Here is a 25845-nt window from a genome sequence, read left to right as displayed (position 1 = left end):
TTAAAATCAAAGTGTTTGAAAAAACAACTTAATATTTATAACTCTATTAATAAGCTACATAATTTAATAACGAGTTGATTATAAATTTTAGCTTAAATCAAATTAATTTATCAAAAAAAAGAATTTGTAAAACAAACACCTTTTTCAACTTATTATTAGTGAAGTTGCAAAAAAAAAATAAATAAATAAATAATTTCAGATTATTTTCAATAATAAACTGATAAACACTTGGCAAAAATAAACTACAAACACCACTTAGTATAAATGTAAGAGCTTGTTTGGTGAGTGAGAAATAAATGTATAAAAAAAATAAAAAGTAAAATATATATATATATATAAGAAAAAATTTAGTGTTTGATTAGACGGAAGAGAAGTAAACCGTAAGTATTTGAAACCTTTTCAAAGTCTAATTTTATTTTCTTCCAAAGTTAACGTATAATGTCAAAAAAAGATAACCATGTAAAGAGTATTCATGACTTTATTTGATGAATACTTTTACTAATAAATTTTTAAACTTACTTTTTAGCTTTTTAGTAACTTTAAAATTTAGCACAATATTAGCTTGTTTATTTTTTTAAAACAAAATAAAAGGGGGGGGGGGGGGGTAAGCAGCAAAGTTTCAAAAAGGTGGAATGCACTAATGACGCAAAATTGATTTTCTCATAATATAATCTTTTTTTTTTAAAAGTCTGTTATAAAAATCAAACTTGTTGCATAAAAACGAACACAATTGTCTCCATCAGAATTGTGACGTGCACCATCAAAAATAATACTGAATTTTCCACGAAACGTTTGAAGATCTCCAAAGTTGAATTATTTAAGTAGATGAGATGTCGTATAGGAATTGATAAAGTGTTGCACTTGTCCGCATCTCCTCCATTTTTCTCAAACTTTAATTTATCTAATTAGTAGATACAAAACCAAAGTAGCTGGAGTCGGAGACGACTTGGATTTGAATTCAAAATAATAGAGATATCAATTCAATTAATTGGTTAATAATGAAATTCTGTACATGTAAGTCGTGTTTCTTTAAGTAAAATGGGTATTTTTATTTTTTTAGAGAAAAAGATCATTTTCAAAATTAAAATTAATCATATATTTTGAAATCTTAAAAAGAAAATAAAAATTATGCGGTGGTTGATATTACAAATCGATAGAGCATAAAATTACAAGTTGATTTAAATTTGATGAATTGTCACATTAATATAATTAATTTTTTCTTAAAGTACATATTTATGGCAAATAGTTATATAGTGTAGTCTTAATTCTAAAGGCCATAAGGGTCAAGGACTAGAGTGGGCCGCCTAACACGTGGCACTGTGGGCGGAACTTGACCCGAACACCGCCCCCCGAAGTGGGCCCGCCCCATCAACTCCTCAAACTGATTTGTTATTCAAACATAGCGGTAACCGGCAACTGAGAGAATATATATATAAAATAGAACATTCTTTTGATGTCTCATTTAATTTTAATATGTCATATTTTTTAAATTTTAAGTTAATTTTTCAATTTTTTTATTTGTCATGATTTTTTATAATTATCTTTTGGTGATTTTTTTTTTTATAATTTATTTTAGTTTTTCTACGTTATTTTTTATTATTATTTGTCGAGTCTTTTACTAAATTAAAATATTTATATTAATTTATTATCCTAATATAGATTTTAAGGTATTTTTTTAAACAACAAAAGCTAACAATACAATTTCTATAAATATTTTATTTTAATTCATTTTCAAAAATTATGCACATATATAAAATGTGCCTCACTTATTAGTGTGTGTATATATATACCCTGTACATACATACGAGATTTGCTAGGGACTTTCGGACCAGTTAATCTGCAGTTTATGTACCTATACTAATATAAAAAGAAAATAAGCTTCATACTCACAAATGACGAGTAATGACACTGCCGTACCAATTTTTTATAAAGTAAAAAATGTCATTCAACTAATAAAGTAACTAATTCATCCCACTTTCTAAATTATGCATTAACTAAAAAATTAGTTTTTTTATTGATTTGTATTTTTTATTTTTACTTATAATATATTTTAAAATATAAAAATTATTTATTATATGCACGCGAAAACGATGTAACACAACTGTAGTATATCATCAATTTCAATCATATAGTCTATCTTAATTTGCTTGCAGCCTGCCTTAGTTAGAACCATCAATCAAACTCAAACAACACATTCCTTATTTTATATACGTATACTCTAATTATTTCATGTTTTCAGAATTTGAAATATTTCATTTTAATAAATGTATTATAATTATGTCATCAATTTCAATCATCAACAATTGATATATATCAGTTACCAATATCAATATATATATATATATACAACTAACTAAAAACTATTATTATAATAGATCAACAATTCTTATTAAAATAAACTATATCTATAAATTGGTGAAATTCGAACCTATGACTGTTAACTTTGTTAACTAAATTAAACTCATAATAGAAGTTTTAAATATTTGAATATGTAAAATACCAGATACAAAATAAATTATGTATACAAACATTAATCCATATTTAGTTTTTCGCTAATAAAAAATATTCAGTTAGTAAATAATTCATTAATAATTGAGATTACTGCCCATCTAACGAAGTACAATTCTATAACAATATGTAACAATAAAGTACTTATTGCACGACTATTAATTTTATGAGGTATTTATAATTTTTAAATAATGAATTATGTAAATTTCATAAGAGCATCTTGTAATTTATTCTATTTTATAATAAATGTTATTAGAGCATATAAAACTTCACATGCTAATAAAATTTGAATTGGTAATTTAATAATCATAAAATCTGAAGTCTATGAGTAATTGAAGTTTTATTGACAATGAATTGGGCATTATGATGATGAGTGTGAATAGCATCCCCACTAATTATTTTGAATAAAAACCACTAAATATGTGTAAAAATCATAGAGAAAATAAATAAAAATTTAAAAGTTAAAGTCTAGTCAAAGTTGTCTATTTCGATTATTCCCTAATATTAAAATACATACATATATATATATATAGATAGATAGATGATAGATTATTTTTTAATTAGGAAAAAGAATAAATAAAAAAAGGCAGCAAGAGCATTCGTCTACTTCTCACTAAACCCGTAGAGAGTTGAAGTAGTGCATAATAGAATTCAAAGCACTACTCATCCAAGAATTTTACTAACCCCATGTATATCAACTTATCATAAACAAATTTTTTTGAGAAGAAAACTAACTAAGAATTTATAGGTAGATATATATATATAGAGAGAGAGCTGATTGTGTTGGAAAATTAGTGCAGAAAGAAGTTTTTAACTGCTGATGATTGAGAAGGAACGAAATTCCGGGTGATTCCGCGATTCGGGTGGGTCGGTTTTCTTGCTCCTTGCCGGAATGAAGGATCGCAGGAGACGCGGCGTTTCCTCATCGGGAATGTTTTTCTTCTGGTGCGCTGTCGTCCTCATCTTCTTCGCCGCCTTTAACTCCTCTGCGCTACGTCTCTTATTCCCAGGTACTTTGAATTTCTGTTTTACGTTCTTTTAAGAGATTTTTAGCTGTTATATTCGTTTTACGCCTGCTTTTGTGTTCGCTTTCTCGCTCGCTCTACATGTATATGATTTTCTGTATTTAGTTGCTGAAAATCATCATTATGCTACTGCAAATTTTATGTTTCAACTTGAAAAGGATTATCCTTTTAACGGAAGCATGTTATGTTATTGTTTGGTATAGTACTGAGGCAAAGTAAAACCTTTTGGTGAATTTTTTATATATTTTTTTTGGATTTGGAGCAGAAGGTTTTCACCCTAGAATGATCACTAAAGGGAATATTCCGGCGATGGAAGCGATATCCGCCGAGAATTCTGTAACTCCGGCGATTTCAATTCGCGAAACGGTTATTTTTCCTGATCAGGCGCTGGTTTTCCTAAAATACCCCCCGTCAGCCGCTTTATTTACCAAAGATGACATCAACTGTATATATTTGCTCCCCAACTCATCGCGGCCGCAGCTCGAGCTATCTCCGTCCTCTGTCGACTACGACTATGGAAATCACCAGATCGTAAGGTGTCCATTGCAGCCACGTGGCTTGATCCTGTCCCTAGCTGTTAAGCATAACGGTAACCTCACGCCGGGGCCCACGTATAGGTGGGATGCTTTGGCTTATGAAGCCATGATTGATCGCGATAATTCAACGATTGTTTTTGTGAAAGGGCTTAATCTACGGTCAGGAAGAGTTGCTAACTCTTCAAGGTTCAAGTGTCTCTACGGCTGGGATTTGACGAAGCCAAAGTTCGTCTTGTCGGCCAACGCCGTTTCCGTTGCCCAAGAAATAGTCAGGTGTAGAACCCCTTTGAGTATACTGAACAGGCTACAGAGATTTACTAGCAGCTTTAATGATTCTATTAAAGTTTCGGTTAGAGTTATTGGTCAGCGGACTCTAAATTCCATTGCACGTGTTAAACATCAATACGGGTCTAAGCAACTCGCTCGTGGAAAACAGCATGAACTCTGTGTCTGCACAATGTTAAGGAACCAAGCTCGATTCTTGCGCGAATGGGTCATGTACCATGCCCATGTCGGTGTCCAACGTTGGTTTATCTACGACAACAACAGTGATGATGATATTGAACGCGTGGTCGAGTCACTCGTGGACACAAGCTATAAAGTGACTCGACATGTGTGGCCTTGGATCAAGACTCAGGAGGCTGGGTTTGCGCATTGTGCCTTGAGGGCTCAGGATTCGTGTGAATGGGTTGGATTCATTGATGTCGATGAGTTCTTTCACTTGCCTTCAGGTTTATCTTTGAAGGATGTTGTTGCAAATGCGTCTAGGCCTAGTGAGGTGGCTGAACTACGGGTGCCCTGCCATAGTTTTGGTCCATCAGGCCTCAAAAAGGTGCCAATGAAAGGGGTGATGGCCGGGTACACATGCAGGCTGGCTGCCCCAGAGAGACACAAAAGTATAGTGAAGCCTGAGGCCTTGAATACTTCCTTGATCAATGTGGTGCATCACTTCCATCTAAAGTCTGGTTTCCGACATATTAATATGAACAGAAGTAAACTGGTGATCAATCACTATAAGTACCAAGTATGGGAAGTTTTCAAGGAGAAGTTTTACAGAAGGGTGGCTACTTATGTATCTGATTGGCAACAAGAGAGAAATGTGGGTTCCAAGGACCGGGCACCCGGCTTAGGAACAAAGGCAATTGAGCCATTGGATTGGTCCATGAGGTTCTGTGAAGTTAAGGATACCGGCTTAAGGGACCGGATATTTAAGATTTTCGTCGACCCAAAAACCAGCCTGTTGCCATGGGAAGATCATCAGCCTGATGAGAGGAGCAAAATAAATTAAAAAGACAAAGTCAAAGTTTCAATTTGCTTGCTGTGGTTTCGGGGGTGACTGTCTATCCTCCCCCGCCTTCTGCTCGTTTTTTCTAATTTTTGGTTTTACTTCCTGTTGATAGCTGTATAGATATAGGTAACTTACCTGATTCATTGTTCTGTGGATATGATTATAATCAGAAAAGAAAGGTAAAAAACTTGATAGCTGTGACGAGAGTTACTCGTGATGAATGTTAATATGCAGCCTGCGGACTGAAATTATGATCGAGTAATACAGAAGATTTATTTTCAATTATTCTGTTATGAATAAAATCATAAGGGCAGGACTATACTCCTCCATCTGGAACAATACATGGTTGATTTATGAAGTATGATTATCAATCCGTAACTTAACCATCATTTCTGACTTTTCTTCTCATCGTCATTCCTGCAAGAACCTTAAAGCCCATAGATCTTATGATTCACACAGACAGTTAACCTTTGTCCATAATAACAGCAGCCAAACCTTTGTTTTCTTGATTTTCTGCTTCAGCATTACCTTCCTGGGCAGTTGTTTTATGGCAACTATACTTCCGAAGTCAACTCATGCATGAATTTTCAATGGTTAAATTAGCACATAATATGACAGCTCAAGAACATATATGTTATCATATGATAAGTTGCAATTTGAAATTGTGGCATGCGGATACATGTCGGTGCAAATTATATCACAAATATCAATCAACGACTTCATTACATTAGTTTTTGCTCGCATACTTTGTCAAAGATTATATTAGCTCTCACCTAACCACAGTTAAATTAGCCTTTAAAAAGAGCTTGTAGATTGAGAAAGTCCTCAGATTTTTCAAGAAATAAGAAACACAGCCCAGATCCACCCTGCTTAGCTATTAGCTGCGCCACATCTGCATTGAATATATATGGCGGTGAGAGGAGTGTTGTCACATAGTTGATGTCATGAAAAGCATTTTGACAGGTTCAAATGAGTTCCGGGAATTTCCTCTCTTTGTACTGATAAAAGTATAGTTTTCGTGATGAAAATGACAATGATACCTCAACAAGTACATGTCCCGTTTCTCCATCTCCTTAAAATATCCAAACTCCACTATGACCAAGGGATTGATGAATCAGTCACCATAAATAAGAAATCATTGACTCGTGTTAAATATTAAAACAATGCCATGCGCGATTGTTACAATAGTATATAGGAAAGGGAAGGAACATTACAGCCCAGTTAACACCCATGTAAAAGTTGGTATAAATTGCCCCCAATAATGACCTCTGGGTTTTGACACTGATAAAACCAAGTTAGTGACTCAGAAACACTTGTCCGATTTTTTCAACCTCAAGAATTAAGGAAATGGCCACAAAAAGATCAGTATCTCAGTTTGCCACAGTCTGCATTGTGATCTCATTGATGGGACTGATGAGTTTATGTGAAGGTGCGTCTCATCACGCGCCCACGCCTGCTCCTTCTCCAGCTCCATCTTCTCATTCTGGCAATGGAGGAAGCCCTCCCTCTGCTGCTGCTGAATTTTCTCCTAATCTCTTTTTGTCGGTTCTAGTTGCTGCCCTGGTTTTATCCTGCCCCTCTTTTATCCATTAGGCTCGCCCGCTTCTCTCACTCTGGGTTGGGGTGGTTGTCTTCACCAATCATTGTGTTATTATACATTCGCTCTTTGTGATTTTTATGAATATGTATTGTAATATTGCTTCACTATGGCTATTGCTCTGTTTCTTGGTTGAATAAATAGTCTATGTACATGATTCTTATGACTTTTTCCGTGGAGTTCATTCGTGTTTGTCTAATTCCTGGTCTGCAGAGCTCTTGATGTGGTTTCTTCATGGTTTCAGAGCCAAGAGGTTTCTGCTGTTATCTGATATGAAATCACTTACCATATTTTCCTTCCCTCTTTGAATGATCATATAGCGAACAAAATGCTCAGTAGTTCTTACTTTTAAACAGTAACACAAGTAATAACAAATAGGAATATCAATAGCAAGAAACTGAGGAAGTCCTGAAGAAGACAGCTGGGAGACTGACGGTCAACATAGTAACGACGTGGATAACCTTTTGTTTTTCCTGTTTGCTCTCATTGAATTCTTACAAGTTTACACCAATTACATTGCATTCAAGATGCTATCTAAAACCCTCACGTATGCTAATTCTACATGTATGGTCCGCCAAAAATACGACAACATTCTCTGGCAAGTCGTAACAGAGTGACACATCCCCCATCAGAAACCACCGTGACTGGAATTTTGTTGATATAAGTAGTAGCTCAGTTCACCTACATCCTGATTTCACGCAAGTAGCTATCTTACAAGAAAGACGAAAGAACCCATGAGAGAAGAGAATACCGAGGAGCATCCTATCATCTTCAAGAGCCATATGCAACACATATGGTACAATCCATGACCAAACATAGCGACCAGTCACCCCTCCCATTATCAACAAAGACATAAAAGAGCCGTTCCAGGATCATATACATCCAAGTCAATAGGAGAACTCATGACCTCGGAGCGAGATATATTTCTTGACCCATATGGCAATGTCCTCGGCACAGGCCTGGGCTTGAGGAGTCTTAAGAAGCATGTCGAGGGTTGCAAATTCATGAACTGCATCCTTGTACTCAAGAACAGGAGCATCTACATTTACCTTCCGGAGCTCCTCTGAGTAAGCAATTGCCCGATCTCTCATCGAGTCATGTTCGGCCACCACAGTCAGTGTTGGAGGCATTTTTTTCAGAGGAGGTCCCTCTCTACCAGGAACTAGAGGGTTAGCAGCAGGATGGTCTAGGCTGAACTCCTCTGCGGACAAGAAAAGTTTCCATGCAAGTAGGCACATTGCCTTGTCATAGAAGTAGGAGTTTGCCATTTTTATCTCCGAATGTGTTGGTATGCTTCCAATGAAAAAAGGATACATCAAAACCTGGGCAACCACTTTCACTGGGTCCAAAAGTTTACCAGCCTCGACAGCTTTCCTTGCCACATAGTCAGCAATATTTCCTCCACAACTAACCCCAAGAAGCACACATCTGCTTCCTTGTAAGATCACATTCGAAATCAATTCAGAAAGGTCCTTCTTTGGATCTCCACACAGAGAGAATACAACTAACTCTGTGAATAAAAGACATCTAAATACATAATCTGAGGAACAGTACGTCACTAACTCATAGTCTCGTTAAATTTATAGCCGTTCAGCACAGAATGCAGGTATCTGTTTTTGCAGGTTACTTTCAAAGAGATTCTTGAACTTGAAAGAGACTATAATATTCACTAACTCTGAAGAGAGCTACTCAAGAAATGGAAAATACAAACTCCAATGCTATACCATTTTTCTGTTAAATTTCATCCATTTCAATCTCAGTAAGATAAACCGAGACAGCCGCCACATATCCAACTTTGGCATTCAAGTTGCACCTATATTTTTATTCCAATCCAAATTCTTTTCTTTATGTAATGTAGGTTAAGAACATAAATTCTCACCACTATTTCATTCCAAGTTTCCAGGTTTTCAGTTACATCATTCATTGCATCCAATCACCTTTTGCTTGGAAGGAAAGAAGTTGAAGACCAGGTATCCAAAGAAAGCAATAACCATAAATCCAACTCCATCATGGCAATGAACTCATTGGATCAATATACATATCCACATCAGATATGTCCGACAATACTGCCAAATTGCAAAAACTAGCAACAGATATCTAGAAAGTCAGTGAGATCAGGACTAACCTGGATGGATCCCCATGAGCAGCCAGCCAAGGCTCCACCATAGATGCTCCAAATGCGTCTGCTACATGCAAATTAGCCTCTGACCTCCTCAAATCAACTCCTCCCCTCGTACCCCCTAGTGACTTGCTACATTCCGCCAAATTTGCCTGCTTTGCAAGCCAATGCAGCACCTTCAACCCATCCTCAAATGCAGCCGGATACTTATTCTCGGGCGCTAACCTATACCCCACTGCCAACACAATCACGTCACATAATCTTGCAATCCGCCTACAGAAAAAGTCATTTGCCACTGAATCATTGCTCCCACTAACAAACCCCCCACCATGAAACTGCAACATAACCGGTAATCTGCGGAAGTTATTCCCCACCGGTTTATACCCTCTGTAAGTTCCATTTTCGGATTTCAGGTTAGAGTCATCAAAACTACATCCGTAGCTATTCCTTCTGTAACTATTATCGACATTCTGAGCACGCTTCACAAGCACACCTCCGTTGCTGCTAGAGACAACACCATTATTTGACGATCCGTAGCTGTAACGACGAACTAGAGCTTGATTCTCATCTGATCCAGAACTCGAAACCCCGACCCGAGATTTTGACCGCGTTTCAGGAAGATGAAGGCAAGTATCAGGAAGGAAAACCCGAACAGAGAGAGATGTTACGGCATCGATGTGTATATCCTTTGTGGCGACACCGTCAGTGAAGGAAGGATTAGGAGCTGCCGCAGTTTCCTCGTCCGGCCGTGACGTCACCCCAAATGAACCACCGCCGCCGACAGCATCGTTTTCCAGCGCTTGCAACCGGCTCTGCAACCTATGCTTTAGCATAAATTTGAAGAACACACTGTACAATTTCACACCAATGCTTGGCATTTCCCCAAGAAAGATGCAACTTTTAGTAAAAATCTATGTTAGATACACAAACTTCTATACTACTTGCGCCTAAAACTGTTCATTCAGGCCCAAAAAGACCTAATTCAACGTTGTTCGAAATGAGAGCTGCTGGATTTAACACTGAAATTAATTGGGGTTTCTACTTTGGAACGACAGAAACTCCAAAGTTTGTGAATTGTTTAGAGAGAGAGAGAGTGGGAATTAGGGACTAACAATATGAAATTGGAGTATCAAATTTGAGATAGATTGAGATGCAGGTTTGCTCTGTTCTTTGTTTATTCGTGTATTAATGATAAACTATTCGTGCCAGGTAGACATGTCTGATGATTGTACTCCAGGAACTTGGCCGTGGAAGTCATAAAGTACAACTCAAGGAAAAGTGAGAGGTGGGTGGAAGCCCTTTACGCCAGATGTAGGAGATAAAAGCAGTTGGGTTGAACAGTGGATTAGGTGGGCAGGCCCATCAAAAACACAGGAAAAAGACAGCTGATATTTGGGCTTTTATGGAAGACAATAATGCCCACTGGGCCCAATTGATTGACAACTGTATCCTTATTTCTTACAGCTCCTTAGACACAAACTAGGATTAGTTATACACACATTTTTGTTTCTCAAAGGAAAACATAATGTTGCTACTGTTTTTGTCTGAAAGAGCTGAATACAAAGCTTAGGAAGAATCTATGATCATCAAGGTTTTATGTAATAAATCAGACCATGAAGGGCATTCTTGGTATTTCTGGAACAGTATTTTCATTTCAAGAATCCTACTGCTACTGCACTGAGCACTAGGTATAAAGTATCAAAACATTGAATCAGTGCAATGCCCCTCACGAGTTCTTTCAACTTCTATAATCAATTCCTCAGCAGAAGGGAAAAGGTTGATGCTTTCTTAAGTTAATCCAGAGTATCGTTTCATGACAGAGATATATATTCAGACAACTAAAATGAGTACATCTATATATATGGAGATATATATATATATATATTATATAATTGCAGATGAGAGTACACAAATTGAAATCCAGTTCAAAAATCTCTAGACATACAAACAAAAATATTACTCCTTAATTCCAACATCATTCTAGAGCTAAAGCTGAAAAAAGGCCAATTTTGCCAACAACTTTCCTCCATGTAACATCCACTGAAGGTTCTGAAACCTCCTGTAGTTGGCCACCCCAATTCCATAATCAAAACAAGATTTGGTCATACAGCAGATACTGGTATTCTTCGTCCCGCATGGCGTAATGAGAAGAAAACCAGAAGCATGAGTTGGGTCAAGTAGATATGCAACAACACTGCCTTCTTTCCACCTCCGAATCTTAGGTACCCATCAAAGGCCAGCAACAAAAGATATCAAAAGTCGAGTCACAGTAGCTCAAAAGAAAAAGGAAAAAGAAAATGCCTCCTCTTCATCCAGATGGGGTCTTGGTGCTTGTCCTGAGAGGCACGAGCACTGGTTCATTGCTTGCAGCTTTCATTGCAGCTATTTCTTCCAGGCGTTTCCATGTAGCTTCCCGTTTCATCTTGGTTTCCTCTTCTTGTGCTTCGTCTTCTTGGAATTTGAGCAAACACTCCTCAAAGAGCTCAGGATCCACATCTGAGAAGATTTTGCGCACATTCAGTGTCAAGCTCTGCACTGCCTGGTTCCAGTGCTTTCTTGCATTCTTCTCTAATGCAGGAAAGATAATAGGCAGTATAACTTTACGATTTTGTTTGATCAGGTTCTCAATGTGGTCATTGTTCCATAAAAAGAGAGCCCTTTCCGCCACCTGTGAATACAAGGGTTAAATAACAAGATTCTGAAGAGAAACTGTCCGCAGCTTTTACCATCTATAATCAGAAAAGATTCTTCAAAAAGGATAAAAATCACAAGGGAATCAGATATGTCAAAAGATTATAGTTCATTCTGGTTATCTTGTTGCCTAGGAATCCATGAAATTTTATCTCAGATTTCAACTATCAAACTGAATCTCTTGCCACCACCTAAGACCTGTACTTCATGTTTCAATAAGAAAGCTATAGTTTGGTAAGTTCCAGGAGAGTACTATGCCGATCTAACTATAGAATTTTGAGAATTTACATCAGTAAGATCCCTAACGGTAGCTCATGTCACATAACTTTACTGTATCTGTTCACTTTTAAAATAATAAGAATTTGTTCACTTCTCTTGGAATAACATCGTTCTTGTCTGGTAGTGTTAATAGACTGGTCAAATTCCAGTCAAATACTTTCTGGTGATTCCTGAAAAAGACAGTATACTTTTGGAATAATTGATGTTCTTCTCATGTCTAGCCATCTCTGCTCACAATACAACCAGCCACAAAACCCCATCATTTAGCTTCACCCAAACTGCTATTTAGAGCCACAAGGAAAAAAAAATGAGATAGAACAACAGAACGATGGAACACTAAAAGCAAAAGCAGTAATCAGCATCATAGTAGTTAATGGCGCAGAAAGGCGCACACCATGGAGGGAGGCACTAAAGGCGCAAGCCTATCACCATTCTTCTGCTGCAGCGATGGGCTTTGCCCTGGCGATGCCTTGGCGTGCTCCTGGGCGTCATTCCGGCTGTTGCCCAAGAGCAGGCCAGGCGTGCCTCGTGGGTTCATTTAAAAAGGGGGGAAAAACATAAAAGTAAGAGTCCAAAACGATAAAAACCCTTCGATTCCTGCATGCTTATTGCTTTCTCCTTCAGAACCAGCAATGTTCTCTGCTTTCTGCCCTTTTCTTTCTTCTTTCTTCTGTTTCCTTTCAGATCTCAGACCTCCTTTCCAGTTTTCTCTTTGCACGATTTACTTTTCTGTCTTTCTTCTTCTTCTCTGTTTTCTACTTGTATATTGTTTATCTATTTTAATTAGTAATTCCTAGTAAATTAATAAGGTTAATTGTTGGTTATTGTTGAAATTATTATACTATTATTGCTTATTAATAGTTTGATGATTCAATTTCTGATACTAGAGTATTAAGTACATTTATGCTATTATTATTCTTTAGAAGTACAGGAAATTTACTTAAAAATCTGATTTATATATTGTTTCTGATTTATGAAAAGTACAATTTACTTTTTTATATTATTCTCTATGAAAAATAATAATTACATATATATATATGTATAGTAGTTTTGTGCATTAGCGCCGTCCTTTGAAAAGGCACGCTATGCGCCATGAGCTATTGACTACATGATCAACATTGAACACAGGCAAAGTTCTCTAAGGAAACAAAATTGCTCAAGATCGGCAATTATAATGCTAAGATAGGATGCATGTTTAGATCAGATGATTACAAAAACAAACATCAAAAGAACTGAGGGAAAATTGAAGCATAAAATGGCCAGAGACTGACAACTCATAACAAGTTGGAAGAACTGTAACGAACATAAATTATTAAGCGGATCATTTGTCAGAGAGCCAACCTGAAAATGTGAACTGCTCAGGCAACGAGCAATCTGGCGGAACAAAGGAACCATACAGCGCTGGAACTCTGGAGGCTGAGTTGCTTCTAACACTTCCTCTAGCTCACCTAAGAACATAACCTCCTTTGAACTGTTTGTGATTGGCCAATATTTGAGTAAGCCTCTTATGACAGTATCAGCAAGTTTGCAGTCCTTCTCCACAAATTGTGTGATGCAATAAGAAAGCTGCTGATGATACGTTGGAATGCATTTAGGCTTGTGAAGAGGAATGAGAGCCCTAACAAGGAAAAGTTTGTGCTCTTCTTTCAATGGCAATGCAAATCCATTTATAATGCTGCCCAAAATTTCCAACAGCTCTGCTATCCCGTTATGCTTCTCTGTCTCAAAAATAAAGCGGTAGAATATATTGTTGATTGCTTTTCTAATGAACGGACGATGAACCATGAACTTCCCATATATGCGGTGCAGGACAGTCTTCAAGTACTCCCTTTCTCTGGGATCTTCTGAATCAAAAAGATCCAATAACCTCAAAACGAATGCATGATCAATATACCGCTTTGCCAACTTTGCATCTGTCTCTGGTGAAGCCACAAACCTGAGAAGAAATTCATACACAACTTGCAAATGGGGCCACGCAGGATCCATTAAGGGTTCCTCTTCTTCCAGATCAAACGCTTCTAAGACTTTGTTATCACGAGGCTGAGTAGAGAGGGTACGGAATAAATTTATGGATATCATTCTAACAATCTCTTGCATAACAGTTTCTGTGAATTTTGCATTTGTTGAAGCGACGTAATCAACAAGTTCCACTAATGTCTGCCTCTTGATATCTTTTTCTTTCAAATTCTTGGCGGGGTCAGTGAAGTCAAATACTGCACAACACAAACTCAACTTTTTGATAAACAAGTTTTGTTTCTCAGCATTTGGTACATCTCTAAAGCTAGGAAGTGCCTCATACGGCACAGGTCCAGCATTCCCATTTACCTTTGTATTTAATGCGTCGTGAAGTTTATTTCCATAACTTGGACCAGAGTTTGAAGTTGAATTGATACCAGGACCAATTGTAGTATTTGAGTTGCCCGACCGGGAACCAACAGCATAACTGCTTCTTGAAGTAGTTGAAGCATTTGAAGGGTAAGTAGAGGATCCCCCATCACGATGATCCACTAATTTGGTCTGTTTCCGAGGAAGCTTATTGAGAATATTTTTAATCATCACTAAGAGCCAAAATTCACAACCTTCTTCAAGTGAACTCAATCAAAAGCTTTTACCAATCAATCACAATGCTTAGAAAACCAGAGGCACCTAGCATAAAATTGTGAAAAACCGATCATCACCCCAGTTATTCTGATCAGTATGTGCAATTCACTAAGGAACTAGACCCCTTCTTTACAGTCGCTATATTCTCCACCACCAAAGGAAAGCGTGCATGATTGATGTGCTTATGCTCAAACCAGCCAAGGAATTTTCATCTGTGAAAAGAAAGAGAGAAAGGAAAAAGAAAACTGAATTACACCAGAAAAAAGCCCAAACCATAAGACAGCATTGCCATAATCTTGGACTCATCTATTCACCACGAAGAAAACAAAATTTTCCCATCCCTTCTAAATAAAGACAAAATGTGCAGAACCCACTCCTTCACAATCAAGATTACGTTTTTCCAGTATAATTTGCATACTACTGGCCTACCCTTTTGCCTATTCACTTTAAGTATCAAAATGACTATGAGAAACCCAGATTTAAGAATCAAGTTCAAAAATTAAGATTGACAAAGTAGCTTCCTTTCCTTTTTTTCTTTCTCCTGAGAGGGAGAGAGAGAAAGTTATAGTGAAGAGGAGATCCCAAAATCTGAGAAATACATGGTGTAATAACCTCAATCACAAAAAGAAAAAAAACACACACACATATACAAACAAAGAAAAAGATGCAAATTTTTCGACTCACCTCAACTTTCCTTTATTTTACAAAAGATTCCCAATCATTCAGCCAGATCAGGAAGTTTCAAGATCTGGGCGCGATCTAGAAAAACCAGCAAACATTCTTCATCAAGAACCATCTAACAAAAGAGCATCAACTCAGTAACTCCCAACCAGAACCCATCACCTGTATAGCTATACAAAGTCTACATACGCACCCAAAGTTCAAAGCTTTACACGCACAAGGCCGATAAATTGAGATAAAAGATGGCAAAAATTATGGGCCATTGATGAAAAATTAAAGCAAATGGCTTGTTTCAATTCTGATGAGGGGAATAATAAAGCACAAAATACTAAAGGACCCCCCCAAAACAAAAAGATTTGAGTCTTTTGTTAAGTGAAATCTGAAAACAGAGACCGCCCAACTGAGAGAAGAGTTTGATGGGGTTAAAGAAGCAATCGCTGGTGATGGGGTTGTTCTTGAATCTTGAATTTGATGATGGGTTGTGGAGCAGGAGAGTTGTGTGTGCTGTGTTTGGTTTTGCTGAATGAATTATTATTGTTATTTATTTATTTATTTATTTCAGATTTTCTTCTCTCTTATAAATTAATTAAAGATCTCTCCTTTTCATCCCTTCCTCTCTTTCTATTTATTTTCCCCTTTCCTTTTCCCAAAGCTTTACCCTCTTCCCTTTTTTTCTTTTTTGATTTTCCAGAAATTCCAACCTTCAACCATCTGTCTCTCTCTATCTCTGTTTTACCAATTTGGCCCTCCACGGAATGAAAGTTGAAGGGTAGAAGAGTCGAACCAAACAATACTTATCCAAATTGTTTGCGAACTACTCCACAAACCTTATTGTATAATTTATGAATAATCAATTGCAAATATTTTAACAATTCATAAAATAAAAAGGAACCTCAAATAGCATTAATTTTTTAGTATTAAAAAAATATATAAGTATTTTATAATAACGAAATTCTATTGTGAAATGAAATAAAACAAGGCAAGGGCGAAGGGAAACTCATACTCATGCTCATGGACATGAACAAGAGGAGGAATGAATCCCATGTGTTACTGTTCATAAAGACGAAGCAAAGCATAGTTGGCATAAGCAATAAAGTTCCTACGTCCTTTCCAGGCGCGTGCTTTCACCCCTTTTCAAATCCTCAATTTTGTCCTCTCCTCTCCCCTGCCCTTTTAATTTCCTCCTAATTTGATATTTAGCTGTTCTCCAACCCCACAAATATTGCCCTAAATTTTTTATTTTTTTATTATGGTTTCAAAGCGAATTTATATAAGGAAAAAACATCTTTGAATAATGGAAAGTATTTAATGCTTGCCTGCCTGTTTTTCATATCTTTATATGTGAAAATTAACTTTTAATAACATTCACATCAAATCAATTACTTTTTTTTAATTAGATAATAATGAGTATTATTACAATTGGCATTTCTTACATTGAATGAAAACTAGAATGTTTCACTAAGGTGGGACAAGACTGTTAGACTTTGAAATAATTGATAAGAAGAAAAATGAATTGAGTAGTGAGTAGTGGGATGGACGCGTTCTTACTTCCTTGACGATTGAGGAAGTCAAAGCCAAAGCCAAAGCCAAAGCCAAACCCATTCTGCATTTACCATTTCAACAAACATCAAAAACTATTTCAATTTTGCACCATTGTGGAGGAAAATGGATTTACTCCACACCGCCACCAACTACAGAATCTAAAACGTTTCCTTATTAACATGGCAAATCTGAGCACTCATATCTGAACCCTTCACAGAATACCTGTCAACAAATGCTGATCACACATTTTGTTCATATGAAGTATGAGTCGGTATCAACTTTCTGGTTTCTATGTCACCTCATCAACATAGATAAAATATGAATGGCCCATGTTTACACACCAATACCACTGTTTTCATGCATTTCTCTATACATCATAACAACTCAAACTTGAAAATTACAATGAAGAAGATAGAATGGTTCCAACTAAACACAAGTAGATTTGAAGACAAGAATTGGCTAAGTCAGAGCCAACAACCAGCATGGTAGGTTTTTTGGCCTTTTAAGCTAACTACTATGTTCCAAGCTCAATTAAGTAAAAAGCTCAACTCGTGGAAGAAAAACAAAAAAATTAAAACACGGGCTATGTTATGAAGGAAAGAAACATAACAAATCTCTGTTAAGTAACAGGACCAGCAGGGGATGCCAATAGATCAATATCCAGAGGAGAGGAAGAATAAACCTATAACAGATAAACCTTGATTGGATGTGTTCAACATTCTCACCCCTGAAATTCGTAACAACTTACAGAGTTTGTTTTCAGGAACTTTTCCTAACAAAAGGGTGAAAATGAGAACCAAAATCATCAATCACGATTCACTGGGAAATAAATATAGAGTATCTCGACTTCAACGAAATGAATCAATCAATTCATTATACAAAGTAGACAATAATGCAGATATATATTATTTCAGACTCTAAAGGATAACAACCATCATACAAATGAAACAATGTTTCCAAATTAAATCCTAAGAAGGCAACAAATTCTTAAAATAACTAACAAATTTTCTGGTTTTAGATGATATGATAATAGACGAGATGCTCCTTCAGCAATTTTCCGATGTGTCTTCTAAGTCTCTAGTCCTGAAACCGCAGCAAGACAGTCTCATTGACTGGTGCTGGGACAAATATAATACAGAACCCCAAACATAAAACTACAAAAATTGTGGAGATTTGATCATAAAAAGCACACATTGCAAACATGATTCCCTGAACTAAAAAACTGAAAACAAGTCCTGGAAATGGAAGCAAATTTTCAACTCATTGAGTTTCTATTATTGCTCTCTCAACAACAATCCAATATTGTAAATAATTATGAACCAATCAGTGCATCAGTGTGATGTATGAATGTATGTGCTGTTATGAATCTTGACAATTATAAGCACACGGCACATTGGAAGATTAACTCTTGCCTGTCATACACTTCAAATCATTACAATATGCCTAATGTCGGTAGACCTCATTTTTTGCTTCCGAAAACCAAAATTGAGAAAGGGTTTTGAGAAACCGACAGTCACATTCTCGGAAATTGAATATTCAATCTCCTTGGCCACTTTACTGTTGCCATAAACAGTTCTCACAGCTGAAATTCCAGTATCTCCTTGTTCATGAAAAGATTAGTACAGGCATGCAAGATAAGAGGATAGACAGAATCATACGAGCACCATATCATGGTAGCATATCCCAGTGCAGAAACAGTAAGAGGCTTTCCACAAAAATAAAAATCTCTTGAAGATACAGCCTGTCCAGACTTTCAATGCTCCATTAAAGCCGTTTCAGTGTCCGATAATGGTGCTGCAACATAATGACAGGAAAATTTGATCATATACTGGTGGAAAAGTTTAAATATGCATTAAAAAAAGAGAAAAGTTAAAGAACAGCTAATGATTGGTCCAAAATGAAGGGATTACAGTTCTCAGATTAGAAATCTGATGTAAAAAGATGAATCAAGTATAAGAAAGGAATTAGACTTGCCACCCATGTAAAAACATGCATAATTCTCAGAAAGAATAGGTATAATATTACTCCCACCGCCTCATGACCAATTCATATTTTGGATAACAAACTTCTTGTGCACAAATATGTTGCTTAAATATTTAGCTGGATAGCAAAAATTATTGCTTCAAGCATGTTGTATAAATGGGAAATTATTCTACCGGCAACTACTGACGATTAGCAGTAGCATCAAGAAAAATATAAAGTTAAGAAAGTTATTAGGTCCGGATTCAATATACCTAGCAGATCCTCATATGAATCTGACAAAATTGTTGCATCCATTAGCAAAGGAGGTGAGAAAACTTGTTCCTGAGATTCATCAATGTCAACAAATGACCCGTACGCACCAGAAACTGGGGAATTTGAATCAACTGCAGAGAGGAAACCATTCACACCATCATATTCGCCAAGTGATTCCAAATCATTTAACATATCTGCTACTCCACTATACTTGTTCTCATGATGGATGTCCTTAGCATGGATCTGGAGCAAGGAGGGCTCTGCTTGAGGCACGCATAATTGTCTACTCTTCATGTTATCATGCTTGTTATCCTGGCCAAGACCAGAGAACCCAATCCTAGAAAGCGGCGCAAAGAAGTGCTCGAAGTTATCATCAGAACGACCATCTTGAGATGATTCTAAGTTGCATGATTGAGATGAAAGAGCAGCTTCTCTGACAGATCTCTTCAAGTTTTGCAGAAAAACAATATCTTCAACTGCAACATATAGTTGATAATAGAAAATAAGGATCATCGACACACACATGCATGTATCAAAAAGGCAAGCAACTATTCACAAACCAGGTTGACTATCCACATGGCTGTTTGGTGGAGGCTTCTCCAGGGAGTTCTTATCCTTACAGGTCTCTATTGAGTTGATTTGGGCCACACTCTGTCGCTTTTGCATGTTTCCACCTTTTCCAGAAGAATTTGGGGTCGAACTAAACAGTGGTGGCAATTTTAAAGTAGGGGGACTAGCTGATACCTTTCCAAGCTGAATGGATGACAGTCTTGAGGTCATTTCAACAACCTCATCATTACCACTTTCCTGGACATTACAAATTTATGATCATTTAGCAGGTGCAGTTTAAGAAGCAACACCAGATCAAGAGATCTTGATCTCTAGAAATTATTCTGAACAAAAGAGAAGATTAAACTTACCAACATTCTTCCACTACTCTGTGCCTCAATAGGCGAATTGGCTCTAAGCTTCATAACAAGAGGGAGATCAGGTGATAAGCTATTCACTTCATCTGTAAGTTCTGAGATTGAGTTCCGTATAGTTGGAGCAACATCCTTTAGTTGATTAATGAGCACCTTCACATAACCCTAACTATCATGAGAAAATATCCCAAAACACTTCATAATGTCTTTGAACAGGTTCCAGTTAACTTAGTTCAACCAGCATATGTTGTAAGTTGCCAGGAACAACTACGGCCTTTCCGTACAAGATTCATTTGCTGCATCCTATTGAATAAATAAAGGTCAGTATGCCATCAATCACCTGTATGCTGTCTAGATGCTGCCGGTGTTCAGCAAGTGTTTCAGTTAAGGATTCAGCATGACTGCTAGTACCACCATCATGTACACTTCTTAAGAGATCTGGACCATCTCCATCATTAGCTTTGGCCTGCAACAAAGTTAAATACGAGATTTCACCATATCATAGGGATAATATCAGCATGATGCTGGTAGTAATTTGACAAATATTTAGAGTATTAAAATTGGCAACCGAGAATATCTTCATCAGCAAATATAGCAGTAAAAGTTCCTTTTTCTTCTAGATGGCGAGAAAACAATTGGAAGTGTTGGATGTGTTACAACCAATGCTAATGTTTATTATCAAAAAGATCCTAACAGTAATTATCTTGGTCTTTTATGTAAACTTAAAATTCTAAACAACCTTCAACCTTTTATACAAAATGCAAGGAACATCTAACCATAACTATAAATCTCTCTACTAATCCACCTTCTCACTTAAATTTGCAAGAAAGTGCCACCTCACTATTTATGGATCCACCAGGGCCAAATAAATCTTCTATTTCCTCTATTCCTTAAAAAACATCACCACTTTGTTGTGCCCAAAAAACAAGGGCACATACACTTTGTGTATTCGTAATATTTATATATTCTGAAAGTTATCCTCCTTTAATTTATTTCGTGTTATTTCATTTTATTTAAATTTCGTTTTCCAACTAAAAACCTTTATTGGCACACACAACTAGTAGGCCGGACAATTAGTATCTACAGTTACAGAAGAAGAAGCTGACCATTCATGCAAATTAATGCTGTTGCAGCAGTATCACGCTGGTGCAATGAAGGATTGTCGTCAAGCTATGTGAAGTTTATGGAAATATAAATCAGAAATTACTTTGTATCCAACGGGATATGCGTGCACATTTTCAAACACTTAAACTCAAGCACAGAAAGCGAAAGCTCAGATAACCAATTGTCACAAAAATTTCTCCAAACACAGGTCTTCCTCAGAAGATCCCATGAAAATTGAATACACCAAGAAACAGGAATCAGGTTCGTGGATGATGGATGCATCTGATGAGGTGGAAGTTTATAAATGGCCCAGAACAGGGTCAGGTGCAGAGCTAATCATAACTCATATCTAACCGACAGACAACCGATTCACAAATGAGAAAGAGAGGGGGGAAGGAAGGTTCTCCAAAGGAGCATACTAGTTGAAGTGATTGCTTATGAATGCGCTGCAAGGCATGGGTCCAACGCCGCAAGACTTCTGCTATATCAACAGTAGGCTGTCCTCTTGAGCTTCTTTCATCCACTCGAGAAAACTTTTCTTCGTTCCCACAAGTAATAGAACATTCAGACATGCTTTTGCTCTCTTTGTTTACATCAGTTTGTGAACTTTCAGTTTCCTCATTATCTAAGTATTGAGGAGCTAAATTAGTAGATGGAACTAAGGAACTTTGATCCATCGCTGCAAGCAAAGATGAACCAGAGATGCGATACCTGGGAATAATGTTAAGAATAAATAGAAATTGATCTAATACAATCAGTAAAACCCACAATCAAGTTACAGATATTACCTGTGTTCACGATGAGCTATAAGATCCTCAATTGGGCCAGAAGCAAGAACCTCGTGCTGACCTGTACAAAATCATACATGTAAAGGACCTTTCTCATAATTACGTGATATAAAATAACTGTTTCTTATAGTTCATTGTCAATCTAAAACTAATGTTTTTAGTGAGATAACATTGCAACTACATGCGTGTGAATGAATTGGCACGTTGATTTTGGGGCCAAAAGTAGAAAGAAAATAGAAGTCCAACAGGTTGGTCTGGGAAACCTAATTGTCAACCAATGAGGCTCTCCATTATGTCTCATCAAAAATCAAAACAAAGAAGGAAAAAGTAAAGAGTTAAAACGATTCCGAAAATCACCAAAGTATATATAAATCCTACAGAACAAAAGCCTTTTGTCCACAAAACTCAATCATAGAGTAGTAACACAGAGTACTGTACACATAGGGAAGCATCTAATTTCATTGAGGAGATCGCAAGCTACAGCTTGACCGTCTAAGGAAAAGTAAATCAAATTGTTAGCAACTTGAGAAACTATGAATGAGGTTATACTTACTCTTGCGAGATAACAAAGAATCCCACAGGCGAGTTGCTCTTTGGACCATATGAGCATTCTGACTAGAGCTAGATACAAGCTCATCCCAGAGATCTCCTTCCAATTTCACTTTGTTTCTCAAATCATGTAGTTTTTCAAGCTCTTGATGCAGATAAGCCTAACAAGAAAACCAAAGACAAGCATAAGAAATAGTTGACCCTCAATGTTACATAGTCTATGCTAAGTTTCTTGATAAAATATGTGCTACCTCTTCAGCACACAGACCACGAAACTCTGCTGTCATGTCATGCGCCAAATTGGACCATAAGGCCTGCCTTTGAACTGCAGTCTCGGCATTTTTCAAAAATTTCCTTCTTTCAAGAGCTATTCTAGCCTGTTCATAAAGAAACAACTGACTAGAGAGGCATAGACAAAGCATAACGAAAGTTGGAAATTTCCTGAACATTTTATCGAGCTAAATAGGCATAAATCTAAGAAAGCAAGCATAAGTAATCTTCTAATCGATTCACTACAGTTACACAAATATCAGGGACATTTATAATATAAGTATCTCTAGATCCTCAAACCAACTAAATCAGAAAATATCCTCAGCGGATGCTCTTGTGCCTTCAAATGAATACCTTAGTTAGAGGAAGTAGTGTGGCTGCATGTGAGAAAGCTACATCGGTCAGCGGAGCAGGCAGAGGATTTGATGCTACATCAGCTGGAAATGTTCGCCTATGGACTTCCCTCAAAGCATGTAGAGAAAGTTGCCACAAGAGTTCGACAAATCTGCAATTACCATATAAAAATATTATAGAGCTTTCCAAAAAGCTACTATCAATTTGAAGAAATTGATAATGAAATCTCAGTTACATGGTCCACAGTCTGGAAGACAAAAAATTGGCCCTTTTTAGGCTTGAGACTGGGTAGAATAAACATACTTCCAACACATTACTACCTCGTAAAAACACAAACATCATTGAAAGCCATCTAGAAGGTAAACTTGATTTTCCTCTCCATATTTCTAATTGAGATCAACTCTTTCGATCTCTTGAGTAACGAAGTTCCAGACTGCTTGCTCTATGAAAACTTTTCAGTGATGTAGTTAACCAAAGTTACAGAATGGCTGTTTCACAGAATACTTTAAAACATAGCATGCATTGGAACAAAGTATCACCATCATCATGAGCAAATTTTTCGAACCATTATTGTGCTTAATTAGCTTCTAACTGTTTCAAAGTTTTCACTATATGAGACTAGTGACAGTGCTATAATAACTCAGGCATCACATCTACAAAACTTCATCGCTGAAACGTTAACAGTTCCAAATTTAACTCGATCACCACTAGCTTTTTCACATTAAACCCCGCAAAATCTGTAATCCAGTCAAATTACAGGAAAAAATTGAAGTCCGTGTAAACTAAACTAACCTTGGTCCACAGCAAGTTGCAAGGGACGAAACCCTCGAGTTGCTCCTGGGTAACGCTCCTTGAGATTCCAGTTCACTTATAATCCCTTGCACAACCTAAAAGTTTCCAGACAACAAAAACACATGTTGGCCAAACCAAATTACACATACACCTATATAGAACCAACAATCTAAACATCTTTTACCTTCCGGAAATCCCTAGACTGAGCTGAATCAAATATAGGCCACACCTTATCGAAGTCCTGAGAGAAGATCCAAACTCCAGAACATCTTACCGACAATAACATAAAAGCCAACCAAATGCGAATTAACAAAAACAGTATCAGAGTAGGAAATTGCCTTGGCGGATTGAACTGGACCCCGAAGAGAGGACAAGATGAAGTACAAAAGCTGTTCGCCGAGTTTCGGGTTGGAATGGCGGAATAACCCGACGCGTGGGTTGCCGCTGTTCGACCCACCGCCGATTATGTTAGGGTCCAAGCCAAGTAACAAGCAATTGGTGTACATTGCACTCTCCAGTTCCATCTCTCTCTCCCTCTCTCTGTCCATCGTCATTCCACCCCCTCAGTGTGCGTCTCCGTGATTCTCCGATTCGATCTCTGCTTCCGGTTTGCTTTACATTTTCTTTACCTGGTATTTTTTCAAAAAGATGAGTCCTTCAACATACTTTAAATTACGAAAGCCCCCTCTGATTATTGTCATTTCTAAATAGAATTTTGCAATTTTTGGCTGTGGCCTATACGAATTACTTTCCAGTTATTTGAAGTTCAATTTTTAGTATTGTCGTCTGCTTTGGTTAAGGGGGGATAGATGTCCAAATCAATCCTAAATCCACATTTAATTTAGTGGATTCAGGTCCGTCCCTACTTAAAAAAGTTGATACAAAAGACAGATAAGTTTACATAAATAATTCATCTGAAAAAGACTAATAAAATTATTCGAGGGCGTTCAACTTTGGTCTTATATGTTCTTTTACCATAATTGAAAGAAAATGACATGGCCACTCATATCGGAAAAATAAAATTCTATTCGTTGTATGAAATCTAAAACATCCTTATCACAGCCAATTGAACCATCTCACAAAAACAATAGTAGAAAAAGATAATTTATTGATGAGTTTTCACCATAAAATACGGTGTTACTCGTTGGATTGGATTCATGAGAAAAGAATTACGTTAGCATTCTGACGCTTAAGTCAGTAAATAATGATGGAAATGGATTAAGCTAAAAGGAAGAGTAGTATAGAATAAAAAATCACAGCTACAGTGTTTGTGCAATCGCATTAAGGAAAATGGTACCCTTTTCACTGAGAGGAGGGGCCTTTTTATTGCCTCGCCCCTGCCGCCTAAGAGAGTCCGACCCCTTCGGGACTCTGCTTTTGTTGGAGAAGATAGACTCCAATTTTCATGAGGGTCCTTCTTAGCCGTGTGTTTGAAAATTATAACCGTTAAGTAGTTACTTCTCTAGCAGGTAGGATTCTCTTTCCAAATAGAGTCTTCAGTCTTCTTAGAGAGATGGTTATGGGAGCTAAGTATCCTCCCTAGATATTCAGCCTTTTGGGTAGGAGGGTATTTTCTTTCTTCGAGTTGTTTGGTCGAAACGCATCCACTGTCATTTGTATTTTTTCCGCAACTGACTTTACTGCCACATAAGCAGCCCTAATTGTCTTCCACAAGCCTTTATGGGTCTCCAGAAGTTTCTTGGCATATTGGACCCCTCTGAAGGTTGAGAGTAGAACTTGCTTTGCCTTTGGGTTGTTGGATTATTCCCTTACTCCTTGGGCCTTCTTCTGAATTGGACTTATTTTAGACTTTGTATATTCTTATAGCATTACTATTATCGAATATAAAATTAATTTGTCTCATATACGATAAGTTGAATAATTTGAAGTCATAAAAAAAAAGTTAAAGTTGAATAGCTTAAGACCCTATTTATTAGGCTGGATATGATGCCCAATGTGGCCC

At 36.9% G+C, this 25845-nt stretch overlaps 4 protein-coding genes across 5 annotated transcripts; 1 reads left to right on the top strand and 3 right to left on the bottom strand.

Annotated features, from left to right (window-relative positions):
• Positions 1 to 3076: 3076 nt before the first annotated feature.
• LOC105176282 (glycosyltransferase family 92 protein RCOM_0530710) lies at positions 3077 to 5639 on the top strand. Its single transcript, XM_011099029.3, has 2 exons — positions 3077 to 3518; positions 3799 to 5639. The coding sequence occupies exons 1-2, from the start codon at positions 3401 to 3403 to the stop codon at positions 5355 to 5357; spliced, it is 1677 nt and encodes a 558-aa protein (XP_011097331.1). The 5' UTR covers positions 3077 to 3400; the 3' UTR covers positions 5358 to 5639.
• A 1683-nt stretch (positions 5640 to 7322) lies between these two features.
• Positions 7323 to 10249, bottom strand: LOC105176281 (putative carboxylesterase 16). Its single transcript, XM_011099028.3, has 2 exons — positions 9080 to 10249; positions 7323 to 8382 (listed from the first exon to the last, which is right to left on the bottom strand). Exons 1-2 carry the CDS (start codon positions 9949 to 9951, stop codon positions 7842 to 7844), a joined length of 1413 nt encoding a protein of 470 aa, XP_011097330.1. The 5' UTR covers positions 9952 to 10249; the 3' UTR covers positions 7323 to 7841.
• A 682-nt stretch (positions 10250 to 10931) lies between these two features.
• On the bottom strand, positions 10932 to 15912 carry LOC105176280 (serine/threonine protein phosphatase 2A 57 kDa regulatory subunit B' theta isoform). Its single transcript, XM_011099027.2, has 3 exons — positions 15329 to 15912; positions 13385 to 14856; positions 10932 to 11741 (listed from the first exon to the last, which is right to left on the bottom strand). Exons 2-3 carry the CDS (start codon positions 14597 to 14599, stop codon positions 11382 to 11384), a joined length of 1575 nt encoding a protein of 524 aa, XP_011097329.1. The 5' UTR covers positions 14600 to 14856; positions 15329 to 15912; the 3' UTR covers positions 10932 to 11381.
• Positions 15913 to 17749: 1837 nt separating this feature from the next.
• Positions 17750 to 25196, bottom strand: LOC105176279 (AUGMIN subunit 6). 2 transcript variants are annotated; one of them, XR_848951.3, is made up of 14 exons: positions 24221 to 24605; positions 24067 to 24123; positions 23883 to 23977; positions 23091 to 23241; positions 22718 to 22843; positions 22471 to 22627; positions 21918 to 21978; positions 21549 to 21840; positions 20366 to 20491; positions 20023 to 20178; positions 19663 to 19909; positions 19102 to 19578; positions 18526 to 18661; positions 17750 to 17950 (listed from the first exon to the last, which is right to left on the bottom strand). XR_848951.3 is itself a non-coding variant. In XM_011099025.3 (14 exons), the coding sequence occupies exons 2-14, from the start codon at positions 24434 to 24436 to the stop codon at positions 18621 to 18623; spliced, it is 2202 nt and encodes a 733-aa protein (XP_011097327.1). In that variant the 5' UTR covers positions 24437 to 24511; positions 25180 to 25196; the 3' UTR covers positions 18110 to 18620. The 2 variants fall into 2 exon arrangements, 1 of the variants encoding a protein (XP_011097327.1); XM_011099025.3 differs by lacking the exon at positions 17750 to 17950 and adding an exon at positions 25180 to 25196 and having other exon boundaries at positions 18110 to 18661; positions 24221 to 24511.
• Between the last annotated feature and the right edge of the window lie 649 nt (positions 25197 to 25845).

Source organism: Sesamum indicum, linkage group LG13 (genome assembly GCF_026168435.1).
Source record: "Sesamum indicum cultivar Baizhima isolate 11 linkage group LG13, ASM2616843v1, whole genome shotgun sequence".
Classification (NCBI taxonomy): Eukaryota; Viridiplantae; Streptophyta; class Magnoliopsida; order Lamiales; family Pedaliaceae; genus Sesamum; species Sesamum indicum.
The sequence above is the reverse complement of the archived record's forward strand: the minus strand, read 5'-3'. Positions and strand labels throughout refer to the sequence as shown.